General features: G+C 45.5%; 1 protein-coding gene and 1 pseudogene across 2 annotated transcripts; both read left to right on the top strand.

Annotated features, from left to right (window-relative positions):
* The first annotated feature begins 6,597 nt into the window (after positions 1-6,597).
* LOC147974262 (senescence-specific cysteine protease SAG39-like) lies at positions 6,598-7,940 on the top strand (annotated as a pseudogene). Its single transcript, XR_015601937.1, has 2 exons — positions 6,598-7,060; positions 7,161-7,940. The product of XR_015601937.1 is annotated as a senescence-specific cysteine protease SAG39-like (transcript).
* A 3,287-nt stretch (positions 7,941-11,227) lies between these two features.
* On the top strand, positions 11,228-12,586 carry LOC147974261 (senescence-specific cysteine protease SAG39-like). The gene is made up of 2 exons (XM_087517374.1): positions 11,228-11,739; positions 11,840-12,586. Exons 1-2 carry the CDS (start codon positions 11,292-11,294, stop codon positions 12,412-12,414), a joined length of 1,023 nt encoding a protein of 340 aa, XP_087373500.1. The 5' UTR covers positions 11,228-11,291; the 3' UTR covers positions 12,415-12,586.
* Positions 12,587-13,162: the final 576 nt, after the last annotated feature.

Genomic DNA, 13,162 nt, shown 5'->3' with positions numbered 1-13,162 from the left:
GAGGCCTCTGTTTCGGATGAGATTGGGGAGCACAGTGATCGGAGGCCCCTGTCTGTCGAGGAACAGAGCAGGGGAGCTACCGGTGGGCTCCGGCCATCACTCTGCTGTGCAGACCACAGGTGAGGTGGCCGACAACCAAGGCCACAGTGCAGGGAGGGGAGCGTACGCACCTGTCCAGGAACAGGGCAGGGGAGCCACCGGTGGGCTCTGGCCACCACTGCTGGCCGACGACCAAGGCCACAGGGACGTCTCTTCCTAGACCACACGTGACCGTCTCCGTCTTGACGCCAACTCCAACGCGCGATCCTAAATGTTCCGGCCGCATTCGTTTGAGGGTAAAAAAACACAACAAGCTGCCCAACGCACGGAATCAAACAGACCGTTGTCCTTTTTTGTTCACTTTCGACCTGTTTCCGGCCCAAGTTTGGGCAACGTTTGCGGCTGAACGGAGAAGGGCACCAAGAAGCCGCGGTCGGAACTCACGCCGACGGAGGTCGCCAAGCTCGACGCCGAATCAAACAAGAGGAGGAACATGCAGCCAAAGGACAGGGAGAAGAAGGTCGCTGCGGGCCACGCAGCACTAGGCGGACGTCAACGACAAGGACGCCATCGTTACCAAGACGCATGCCCCCCTCATGTTAGGGTTGTACCGACCCCCGCAGGCCATCCTCTCGGTCGCTGCCATGGTCGCGGCCAGCACAGGCTCGTCGGGCGCTCGTCCTCCATAGTACGGTTCCCCGAGCTCGTCTGTCACGCCCGAAACGTATCGTGCACCGCCGCTACACGGCCATGGGCAGACACGGTTCTCCACCTCGCCGACTGCAGCGTGGTAGCTCCGGCCACACCCGGGGGCGTCATCGACCTCAACGTCACGCCGGGGTACAACGACGTTGGCCAGTCGTCCGACGGGATGCAAAGAAAGCAGCCCCGTCGTTCCCTTCGGCGAGCATGGCCGACGCCCGCAGATTGCTCGACAAAATGCCAATACCGACGCCCACGGCCAACGACCCTGAGTTCGCGGTGTTCATGTAGAACGTCATCTTCGAGGGTCGTGGTCCGGCCTTCCACGTCGATGGCCACGCACAATCTATTGATTGCGACGCCACCCAAAGCCAGGACGGACGCAGCCACTATGAAGACACTCAATTCACCGGCCATGATGAAGATGAGGACGACCATGGCAACTCTTGGCATGAAGATGATGACTTGTATTGTGAAGATGAGGAAGAATAGGTTGACATTGCGGCCAATCCATTGGTGTTTGTCGATGAGCTCGCCCAAAGGGCCGAGGCACAAAAGAGGAGGCAAAGAATTCGCACGGGATCATACACGCAAGATGAGGACACTTTGATTTGCGAGAGTTGGATGGAGATAGGCCAAGATCACATGAAAGGTGTTGAGCAAAAAGTATCCGTGTTTTGGTCAAGAGTTCACAAGAAGTTTCATGAGCGAAGGAAGTTTGCCCCCTTCCAATTTGCTGCATCAACTAAATCCAAAAGAGATGGGGGTTCATCCAACAGGAGTGCAACAAGTATTGTGCCGCGCTTGAGAGCGTCAAGGCCTGTCCCGTGAGCGGCTTAGACCTTGGTGACATGGTATGAACCTCTCATTTTTTTTATCATGTGTCCATTCATGTTGGCATGCCATTTATGTTTGATGCATTTTGTGTCCTTTCATGTTACAATTGTGGCCGCATCTTTCATTGTGTAGGCATTCCAATCTTTGAAGGCTTTGAAGGCCCGGCACAAGAACAAGCCGTTTATTCTCACGCATTGTTCAGCGCCGTGGGGAGAGGCGGTTGACCTTGGTTGGGGCGCGACGGCGTGGTGGTCGACGAGGCTACAGCACTAGGCGCAGGTGCATGACCCTACCGCCAAAGAGTGCGGCGGTAGCTTATTACATCGTCAACCTATGTAAGCTCAAGGCCATGGAGCAAGGTCAAACAAAGGACAGGGGGTGCCTTAACCCTCTGCTTTTTTGCATGCGGAATCCCCTGCACGCCCACGACATCGGCACCCGCATTAAGCTGCTCAACCAAAAATTGGATGATATTTGCAAGAGGGGCAGCAGTTTCAATTTCATCAAGCTAGAATCCTACCAAGACCAAAAGACCACTCGGTCTCCCGCCACTGACCGCAAAACAGAATCACGGTTTAAGAGCAGTTTTGAAAAACCGTTTTTTTCAAAAAGGAAAATGCAAATCGTATTTTGGACTCAATTTTCAAACGGTTTGTCGGAATTGAGCAAATAAGATGGCGCTGGAAAGCTCGTAAAAATCCGCACCTTCCATATATCTACTGTTTTTTCAAATTATATACAATATAGATGTAATTATAAAAACGGTGAAATGATACGATGTTGGAAAGCTATGGAAAATGCGCAACTTTTTCGTATAGAAATGTTTTTCTAATTCCCTACTGTTTAAAAACGAATTTGAATACGGTCAAATTTGATTTTGAACGTGATTTTTTTAAAAGTTTGTCGAAATGGGGCAAATAATATACCGTTGGATAGCTATCAAAAATGCGAAACTTAGTCATGTTGAACGTTTTCTCTACTTCGCAACCGGTTAAGAGTAATTTTGAATAAGGTAAAACACATCATGTTGTTTTTTCCTGTCTAAAAAACAGAATACTTGTACTGATGTGTGTATGTGTTTGTACTGAGGTATTTTTTACAGTAGTTTTGAATGGTTCCAAAAAATTGTACTTGAACGGATGGCCGTATGGTTTTGTACTGAGCGTTTTCTTCACATACTAGACTTTTACTCTATTTTTGCGGTGTCGTTTTCCTTGTAACTTTTCAACGGTTTACGATATTATCGTCCCCGAACTTGCATGGTTTTATATCGTTGAACTGAATGACATTTTATTTTTAAAAAAATATTGTGTGTCAACTCTACCATTTTCAACGTTGTTCTGGACTTCTTTCATCCCGCGACTTGGAAGTTACCATTTGAATTTCTTTGGGGTTTTTTTGTGTTTCAACTTTTTCCTAAAACTTATCTAGGACGTTGTGTTGAACTTACAACTTTTTAAATTGTGAACTTATTGTGTTTTAACAATTCCAAAGCTAGCAAGTAGTAAGAGATTCACCCAACAAAGGGCTAATTACATGGAGCAGCCGAAGTAATACCAAATAGCTAGGAGCAATAGGAGTGATCACCAATACACATAGATATGAACTGATAACAAACTTGCACACTACCTCACAAACAAGAAAATACATTAACCGACAAAAAGAACACAATAAACATGAACTGATAATCCCCATGGCTAATGAAAGAGCTTTGTTGCATCTAGGTTCATCTGTTTATTGAAAGTAGAACTTATCAGTTTTATTAATTCGGGCTTATGTTTAAATGCTCACCATTTTGGCCCACATCAGAATACTCAGAACACACCAATATTTGCTAAAGGTCCTGCAAATACAAAGTTACAAAACAAATTCTTCTATTTGATGCCATGACGACTTGTATTCTAATATTTTAAGTAAATTATTCTGTCGCGCATGCTAGTTTCCGTGTCGCCGCAGGGCATTGTTCGTTTGGGATATGCATAGGGGTGCTTCCATATCCCATTAAAGAGAATTGAACTGGATATGGTCCTTTTTCATGCTAATTTCATTTCTCATTAAATTACATGGAGCTTCTACTAGGGACGGTACCAATATGGATATGTTTTACCATGTTCAATTTTATTAGACCTGATGGCATATATAGTTGGGCACATTGTGTTTGATTAAAATACTCAATGGCATTAGTCGCTTCTTTTCAACTTATGTTGAGCTATCCCTTCAGAAGAATAAAAGTAAGAGAAATATATCGCACTTCATGAATGATGCTTTCTTATGAAATCTCACACATAATTTTAGATCATTCCAATATTTTACGACAGGTGTAATCTTGTATTCCCATTATTTTTGGAACATATCTACTCTCTCTATCAGAATTGAAATGATTTCAGCTAAGTGGATTTTATGTATGAAGACAATCTTATATCCTTTTCTAGTTTGGTTGTGCATGAATAGTACTAATTACTATATGAATATCTGTGTGTACAAGAATGAAGAATCAGTACATGTATGTCCACATATTCAGTCTGTATGGTAATTGGCCTTGTCAAGAAGTTGGTTACACAAATCTATATTAGTGATTGAATGGTTTGCTTATTTCTCTTAGTAAGTCCACTTTATGTAATCCTCCACTTGATATTTATTTTTGTTCTTTTGACTAGAGATCAGAAGGAAGACCTATTCGTAACACCACTGGTGTGCATTCACTAGAGGGAGCTAACTGATCTCTTACATGCTTATTTTGTTCAATTCAAAAAATTGTGAGCATCAAGCCATGTTTTTTAACTAAAGAGAATAAAAAATATGGTGGCCCAAGATTAAAAACTAGTATTAGCTTATTGCAATTTGGAGCCGTTGGCAATGCCTTATCATTATTTTCTTGTAAATGCTATGAAATATAGATGGAAAGCTTAGTTGACCACTGTGTAGTTAATTTTGCAGCATTAGAAGAAATACAAGTGCCTAAATTCATAGTTGGTAGCCTCAAATGTTATAGAATATCTGTAGTTATCGGTAACTGTAGTAAATTCATGCTAGTTCTGAGAGTTGTTCTAGCAACACATCCGCTGACCTTTATTTGTTGAAAGCACGGAATAACTTTCTCCCATTAATGATTTGCATGCATCGGTGATGTCTAATTCAAGTTGTATGTTTGTAGAGAACCAAGTGCCCTGACCTACGCTATAGAGAGATCATGTGAAAACAAAGCTGAAGTTTTTGCTCGGGATGAGAAGGAAAGTGATCTTCGAGCAACAGTAGACCTGTGTTCATTGTTGTTTTTTATGTTTAAGTTTATCTATCTTGCCTTAATTATAATGGTCCATGCAAATATACTTGGATGAGTTGCCAACCCAGTAGGAAGTTTGCTTTATTTTTGGTGCTACCGCCTACTTTCTTGAAGCATTTGATGGCGTCGATCACTGGCTCAGTTAGAACTTAGAACACGAGTTAGTGGAATTTTGTGATAAGAGTAAGGGTTGAGAGTGAGCGGGGTGCGGGTTGGAGTTGTCCTGTTCAGTAACAGTTGTCTTGAGCAGAATATTCTTTCTATTCTGGAAAATGTGGCAAATTGCATTTCATTAGAGATGGCTTTGCTGTAAATTGCATGAGTGAGAGGTTTGTATTTTTTTTCATCAAATCATACAACTTTTTATCTTTGTATAGAAGGGTAAAAGTATTGGTAGGTTGACTCAGGAGTTAATAACGGACACGGTGGCGTGATTGAATGGATATCATATTTTTATTTTGTCGGAATGCATGACATTCAACTATATGTTACAATGTGACAAAGACTCATGAGACATTGGACCTGCCTTCTTGGGTGTCACGGGCGGCGCACGCCTCCTCGCCCAGATAACGGTGGCGGGGAACTCCACCTTGGCGGTGCGTGGTGAACGTACGGTGTAAAGGAGAGAGGGCGTCATGACGAAGGTGAGCTGGGCGTCATTCGGCTTTAAAGGAGTGGGCTCCAGCGAAAAATATCCAGCTACGGGCTGGTTCTCCCTCTGGATTAACTCATTAGATGGACCATTAAGCTAAGCTTGTAGGTTGTAACTAAGGAGTAGCATTTTACATACTCAACTTATCTTAATCGTATACCCTTAATTAGCTCAACGAGGACACGGTCATTTGGGTATGACATTGTGCACGACGCACACGTTAGGATACTATGCTAGTACAACCAGGCAGCAAGTAAACGGATGCTGAACTTGGACAATGGCACTCTTTGTGGAAGGTTTGATTGGGCGTCATTCGGCTTTAAAAGAGTGGGCTCCAGCGAAAAATATCCAGCTACGGGCTGGTTCTCCCTCTGGATTAACTCATTAGATGGACCATTAAGCTAAGCTTGTAGGTTGTAACTAAGGAGTAGCATTTTACATACTCAACTTATCTTAATCGTATACCCTTAATTAGCTCAACGAGGACACGGTCATTTGGGTATGACATTGTGCACGACGCACACGTTAGGATACTATGCTAGTACTACCAGGCAGCAAGTAAACGGATGCTGAACTTGGACAATGGCACTCTTTGTGGAAGGTTCGATTGAATCTCTGGTCAGCAGTCAAACTCATACGTACCAAATTAGAGAGGGCGATGGAAAAGCTCAATGAAGTCTCTTACAGTTTTCTTTTTGCAAACAGACTGTGTCAACATCTTGCCAAGTGGATAAATACGACGTGCGTCACAGTAGACCAATGACCGTATATATATGAGTCCACAAGCGTATTCCGTATTCGGCTAAAATTGCCAAACTCGATGAAGTTCAAACTTAGAATTACGTATTATTTTTCCACACACAACTCCAAAAATTAGCACCGTGTTGTGTGGGGCTGGAAATATTAGGCTACATCTGCCGTGACCTAGGATCACCGTGTTGTCTGGGGCTGGGAATATTCAGCCACATCTGCCGTGACCTACGATCAAGGCGTTTCAGCAGGCCGCCTATTTAAGCACCCGATTCCGATAGCTTCAGCACCAACTACAACTACAACTACCACTCTTGTTACTCACTTAATTAGCTTGCTAGCTGCGTACATGGCAGGGACCAAGATGACCACCTCTTTCTTGCTGCTGCTCCTCATTGCCCTAATGAGCAGCGTGGTCGTGGCCCGTTAGTTGGCCGGCGGCGAGGAGGCGGCGACGCAGGCGCGCCACGAGGAGTGGATGGCCAAGCACGGGCGCAAGTACAAGGACGACGCAGAGAAGGCGCTGCGCTTCCAGGTGTTCAAGGCCAACTCCGAGCTTGTCGCCAGGTCCAACGCCGACGGCACCAAGAAGTACCACCTGGCCGTCAACAAGTTCGCCGACCTGACCAGCGAGGAGTTCGCCGCCAGGTACACCGGGTTCAAGCCCGCGCCGCCGGGACCCAAAATGCTGCCGGGATTCAAGTACGAGAACGTCAGCCTCTCCGCCGCTGACGAGCAGGGCGTTGACTGGAGGACCACAGGCGCAGTTACCGGTGTAAAGTACCAAGGACGGTGTGGTACGTACCAACTCAGTGCATGCATGCATGCACGTTCCTTACCGTGAGTAGTCTGTGATAAGTAAAACTTACACGACGACCTTTGGTTTGCTACGTACAGGATGCTGCTGGGCCTTCTCAGCGGTGGCTGCCGTGGAGGGCATCCACCAGATCACCACCGGCCAGCTGGTCTCCCTCTCGGAGCAGCAGTTGCTCGACTGCACCACCGAGAACCACGGGTGCGGCGGCGGCTTCATGACCTCTGCCTTCGAGTACATAGTGGACAACGGAGGCATCACCACCGAGGACGCCTACCCATACGTCACGGCCCAAGGCAGGTGCGACTCCGATGCCACGCAGCCGGCCGCCACCATCCGCGGCTACCAGGTCGTGCCCGCCAACAACGAGGACGCGCTCGCCGCCGCCGTCGCTAACCAGCCCGTGTCCGTCGGCATCGATGGAAAGCAGCCGAAAGCAGCTGAGCTTCCAGATGTACAATGGCGGCATCATGACCGGCGACGCCTGCGGCACAGAAATTAACCACGCGGTCACCCTGGTGGGCTACGGTGTCGAGCAGGATGGGACAAGCTACTGGCTCATCAAGAACTCGTGGGGCCAAAACTGGGGAGAAGGAGGCTACATGAAGCTCCAGAGAGGCATGGGCGCCTGCGGCGTTGACATGCTGGCATCTTACCCTGTCGCGTGAACCTACCAAAGCACAAGATACATTAATTAAAATTATTACTACGCTACTCCTATATATAGAATAAACACAGCCTGATTAACCCCATGTGCTTGCTTTGAAGAGATTATTAAGGGGCACTCCTTGATGTAACATGAGATTGTTTTACTATCTAATATGTATTATGAATGAGCAATTATTTGTACAATCCATTCTGGCCACCTTCGACACTGTACTGTATGTTTCATGTGAGGTCACTACAAAAAAAAATATTGTCTCAACATATTCTAGGTGATTTTTCGCCCCTCTTCCGTTTGCTAGGAAATGTCAATTTCAGTGTGGAAATTAAGAACATCGGGAATGATAATTAAGATAGGATGCCCCAGACCCAAACTACCCACGGTCCGTTATGAAAAATGTCAATTCCGTCAGGCAAAAATTCCATGAATGATCAGACGGAATGCCTCATCCCCAACTACCCGCATACGGGCCCTCACTTTTAATATACCAATGTTATCGAAACAATGTTGGCGTTTACTTTTGGAACCTGATTCTATTGGTGCTCAAGTTCTAAGGACTAAGTACTATCCATAAGGTGATCTCTTAAGCTGTGAGTTGAAAAAGGGAAGCTCTTACACATGGCAAAGCGTATTGTCCGCTATTCAGACTTTGAAAGAGGCCATATCTGAAGGGCGGAAATGGAGAGAATATTAATATCCTCTATAACACTAAGCTCCCTAATTTTAAAGGGCTCACAATCAATTAAGGTCTCCAATTGAAATTGGGTCGCCCGATTTTGACCATCAACAATTTTTCAAAGCGCTCACATTCAATTATTTTATACTACACACTACTCCCTCCGTTCCAAAATAGATGACTCAACTTTATACTAACTATAGTACAAAGTTGGGTCATCTATTTTGGAACGGAGGGTCTACCCAAATACAACTGTTATAGCAAAATTGACTTCTCTCGGGCTAAAGAAATACAAAACTTTAACAAAATAAGAAACTTGAATGCTGCTATTGCCGAAAATCCTCTAACCTGTAGCGTACCAAGAACTTCTAGACAGTCAGATTCAACAAAGATATTTTGGCAACCTAGCTGGTTTGATAAAAGAACTCCATTCAGAACAGCTTGAGCCTTGGGAAATCTTATCTTTAGATAGCCTTGGTTTGGATGTAGGAAGGTCTTATTACCAGAATCATGTATGATGAATACAATTCTATATAGAATGGGTTGCTGTAGTGCGCTACTCGTTAAGGTCTATGATTTATGGAGTCTAATCTTGTTTGGGGGTTTTAGTTCATATCAGTATAATTAACCGGTTATGTTTTCCTCTTCCGTTCTCATTTTTGAAATATTTTTTGCATATATGTTGTCAACAGTGTCGTTTGACGGTGTATGTCAGCGTTTGGCCCTGAACAAAATGGTTTTCGTTTAATCATTCGGTGATCTGGTGTTTGATCATGATGTTGATGTTTCCTTTTATTTTCCATAAACAAATACTATGGTTTCTACTAGAAAATGATTTCCCCCTTTGCCATCGAATACAAGTTCTCAGCACCCTGGTTGTTTGAATCATGATCTGTTTTATTTTTACATTTTTTAAAATGCTTAATTGTTAAGTACAGTAGTCAACAGAGAATAGCATGATTTAATTTAGGTTTAAAGAAATTTTCAGTTTTTCTTAATTGCATTGTATGAAATGCCATATTGAGTAGTTCAACAGAACATACTATCTTCCACAGCTAATTTAGAAATCTTATTTGATGTACATGTCATTCTTAGCTCTCCATTATTTGCTTTGTTGTCCGGTTTCCATGGGTGGATTTACATAGAGCCATATAACCATTCCATTCTTCTACTATTCATGCTAGTTCTGAGAGTTGTTCTAGCAACACATCCGCTGACCTTTATTTGTTGAAAGCACGAAATAACTTTCTCCCATTAATGATTTGCATGCATCGGTGATGTCTAATTCAAGTTGTATGAGAACCAAGTGCCCTGACCTACGCTATAGAGAGATCGTGTGAAAACAAAGCTGAAGTTTTTGCTCGGGATGAGAAGGAAAGTGATCTTCGAGCAACAGTAGACCTGTGTTCATTGTTGTTTTTTATGTTTAAGTTTATCTATCTTGCCTTAATTATAATGGTCCATGCAAATATACTTGGATGAGTTGCCAACCCAGTAGGAAGTTTGCTTTATTTTTGGTGCTACCGCCTACTTTCTTGAAGCATTTGATGGCGTCGATCACTGGCTCAGTTAGAACTTAGAACACGAGTTAGTGGAATTTTGTGATAAGAGTAAGGGTTGAGAGTGAGCGGGGTGCGGGTTGGAGTTGTCCTGTTCAGTAACAGTTGTCTTGAGCAGAATATTCTTTCTATTCTGGAAAATGTGGCAAATTGCATTTCATTAGGGATGGCTTTGCTGTAAATTGCATGAGTGAGAGGTTTGTATTTTTTTTTCATCAAATCATACAACTTTTTATCTTTCTATAGAAGGGTAAAAGTATTGGTAGGTTGACTCAGGAGTTAATAACGGACACGGTGGCGTGATTGAATGGATATCATATTTTTATTTTGTCGGAATGCATGACATTCAACTATATGTTACAATGTGACAAAGACTCATGAGACATTGGATCTGCCTTCTTGGGTGTCACGGGCGGCGCACGCCTCCTCGCCCAGATAACGGTGGCGGGGAACTCCACCTTGGCGGTGCGTGGTGAACGTACGGTGTAAAGGAGAGAGGGCGTCATGACGAAGGTGAGCTGGGCGTCATTCGGCTTTAAAGGAGTGGGCTCCAGCGAAAAATATCCAGCTACGGGCTGGTTCTCCCTCTGGATTAACTCATTAGATGGACCATTAAGCTAAGCTTGTAGGTTGTAACTAAGGAGTAGCATTTTACATACTCAACTTATCTTAATCGTATACCCTTAATTAGCTCAACGAGGACACGGTCATTTGGGTATGACATTGTGCACGACGCACACGTTAGGATACTATGCTAGTACTACCAGGCAGCAAGTAAACGGATGCTGAACTTGGACAATGGCACTCTTTGTGGAAGGTTCGATTGAATCTCTGGTCAGCAGTCAAACTCATACGTACCAAATTAGAGAGGGCGATGGAAAAGCTCAATGAAGTCTCTTACAGTTTTCTTTTTGCAAACAGACTGTGTCAACATCTTGCCAAGTGGATAAATACGACGTGCGTCACAGTAGACCAGTGACCGTATATATATGAGTCCACAAGCGTATTCCGTATTCGGCTAAAATTGCCAAACTCGATGAAGTTCAAACTTAGAATTACGTATTATTTTTCCACACACAACTCCAAAAATTAGCACCGTGTTGTGTGGGGCTGGAAATATTAGGCTACATCTGCCGTGACCTAGGATCACCGTGTTGTCTGGGGCTGGGAATATTCAGCCACATCTGCCGTGACCTACGATCAAGGCGTTTCAGCAGGCCGCCTATTTAAGCACCCGATTCCGATAGCTTCAGCACCAACTACAACTACAACTACCACTCTTGTTACTCACTTAATTAGCTTGCTAGCTGCGTACATGGCAGGGACCAAGATGACCACCCCTTTCTTGCTGCTGCTCCTCATTGCCCTAATGAGCAGCGTGGTCGCGGCCCGTGAGTTGGCCGGCGGCGAGGAGGCGGCGATGCAGGCGCGCCACGAGGAGTGGATGGCCAAGCACGGGTGCAAGTACAAGGATGACGCAGAGAAGGCGCTGCGCTTCCAGGTGTTCAAGGCCAACTCCGAGCTTGTCGCCAGGTCCAACGCCGACGGCACCAAGAAGTACCACCTGGCGGTCAACAAGTTCGCCGACCTGACCAGCGAGGAGTTCGCCGCCAGGTACACCGGGTTCAAGCCCGCGCCACCGGGACCCAAAATGCTGCCGGGATTCAAGTACGAGAACGTCAGCCTCTCCGCCGCTGACGAGCAGGGCGTTGACTGGAGGACCACAGGCGCAGTTACCGGTGTAAAGTACCAAGGACGGTGTGGTACGTACCAACTCAGTGCATGCATGCATGCACGTTCCTTACCGTGAGTAGTCTGTGATAAGTAAAACTTACACGACGACCTTTGGTTTGCTACGTACAGGATGCTGCTGGGCCTTCTCAGCGGTGGCTGCCGTGGAGGGCATCCACCAGATCACCACCGGCCAGCTGGTCTCCCTCTCGGAGCAGCAGCTGCTCGACTGCACCACCGAGAACCACGGGTGCGGCGGCGGCTTCATGACCTCTGCCTTCGAGTACATAGTGGACAACGGAGGCATCACCACCGAGGACGCCTACCCATACGTCACGGCCCAAGGCAGGTGCGACTCCGATGCCACGCAGCCGGCCGCCACCATCCGCGGCTACCAGGTCGTGCCCGCCAACAACGAGGACGCGCTCGCCGCCGCCGTCGCTAACCAGCCCGTGTCCGTCGGCATCGATGGAAAGCAGCCGAGCTTCCAGATGTACAATGGCGGCATCATGACCGGCGACGCCTGCGGCACAGAAATTAACCACGCGGTCACCCTGGTGGGCTACGGTGTCGAGCAGGATGGGACAAGCTACTGGCTCATCAAGAACTCGTGGGGCCAAAACTGGGGAGAAGGAGGCTACATGAAGCTCCAGAGAGGCACGGGCGCCTGCGGCGTTGACATGCTGGCATCTTACCCTGTCGCGTGAACCTACCAAAGCACAAGATACATTAATTAAAATTATTACTACGCTACTCCTATATATAGAATAAACACAGCCTGATTAACCCCATGTGCTTGCTTTGAAGAGATTATTAAGGGGCACTCCTTGATGTAACATGAGATTGTTTTACTATCTAATATGTACTATGAATGAGCAATTATTTGTACAATCCATTCTGGCCACCTTCGACACTGTACTGTATGTTTCATGTGAGGTCACTACAAAAAAAATATTGACTCAACATATTCTAGGTGATTTTTCGCCCCTCTTCCGTTTGCTAGGAAATGTCAATTTCAGTGTGGAAATTAAGAACATCGGGAATGATAATTAAGATAGGATGCCCCAGACCCAAACTACCCACGGTCCGTTATGAAAAATGTCAATTCCGTCAGGCAAAAATTCCATGAATGATCAGACGGAATGCCTCATCCCCAACTACCCGCATACGGGCCCTCACTTTTAATATACCAATGTTATCGAAACAATGTTGGCGTTTACTTTTGGAACCTGATTCTATTGGTGCTCAAGTTCTAAGGACTAAGTACTATCCATAAGGTGATCTCTTAAGCTGTGAGTTGAAAAAGGGAAGCTCTTACACATGGCAAAGCGTATTGTCCGCTATTCAGACTTTGAAAGAGGCCATATCTGAAGGGCGGAAATGGAGAGAATATTAATATCCTCTATAACACTAAGCTCCCTAATTTTAAAGGGCTCACAATCAATTAAGGTCTCC

The sequence above is a fragment of the Triticum urartu genome, chromosome 4A, assembly GCF_056163025.1.
Source record: "Triticum urartu cultivar PI428250 chromosome 4A, HENAU_Tu73, whole genome shotgun sequence".
NCBI classification, from domain to species: domain Eukaryota; kingdom Viridiplantae; phylum Streptophyta; class Magnoliopsida; order Poales; family Poaceae; genus Triticum; species Triticum urartu.
Note: the sequence above shows the minus strand (reverse complement) of the source record. Positions and strands in the feature narration are given on the sequence as shown.

Bases quoted from the DNA above. Each gene is read 5' to 3' on its own strand.
- LOC147974261 (XM_087517374.1), top strand. From the start codon at position 11,292: ATGGCAGGGACCAAGATGACCACCCCTTTCTTGCTGCTGCTCCTCATT. The intron at 11,740-11,839 runs GTACGTACCAAC...TGCTACGTACAG, and splicing joins AAAGTACCAAGGACGGTGTG to GATGCTGCTGGGCCTTCTCA.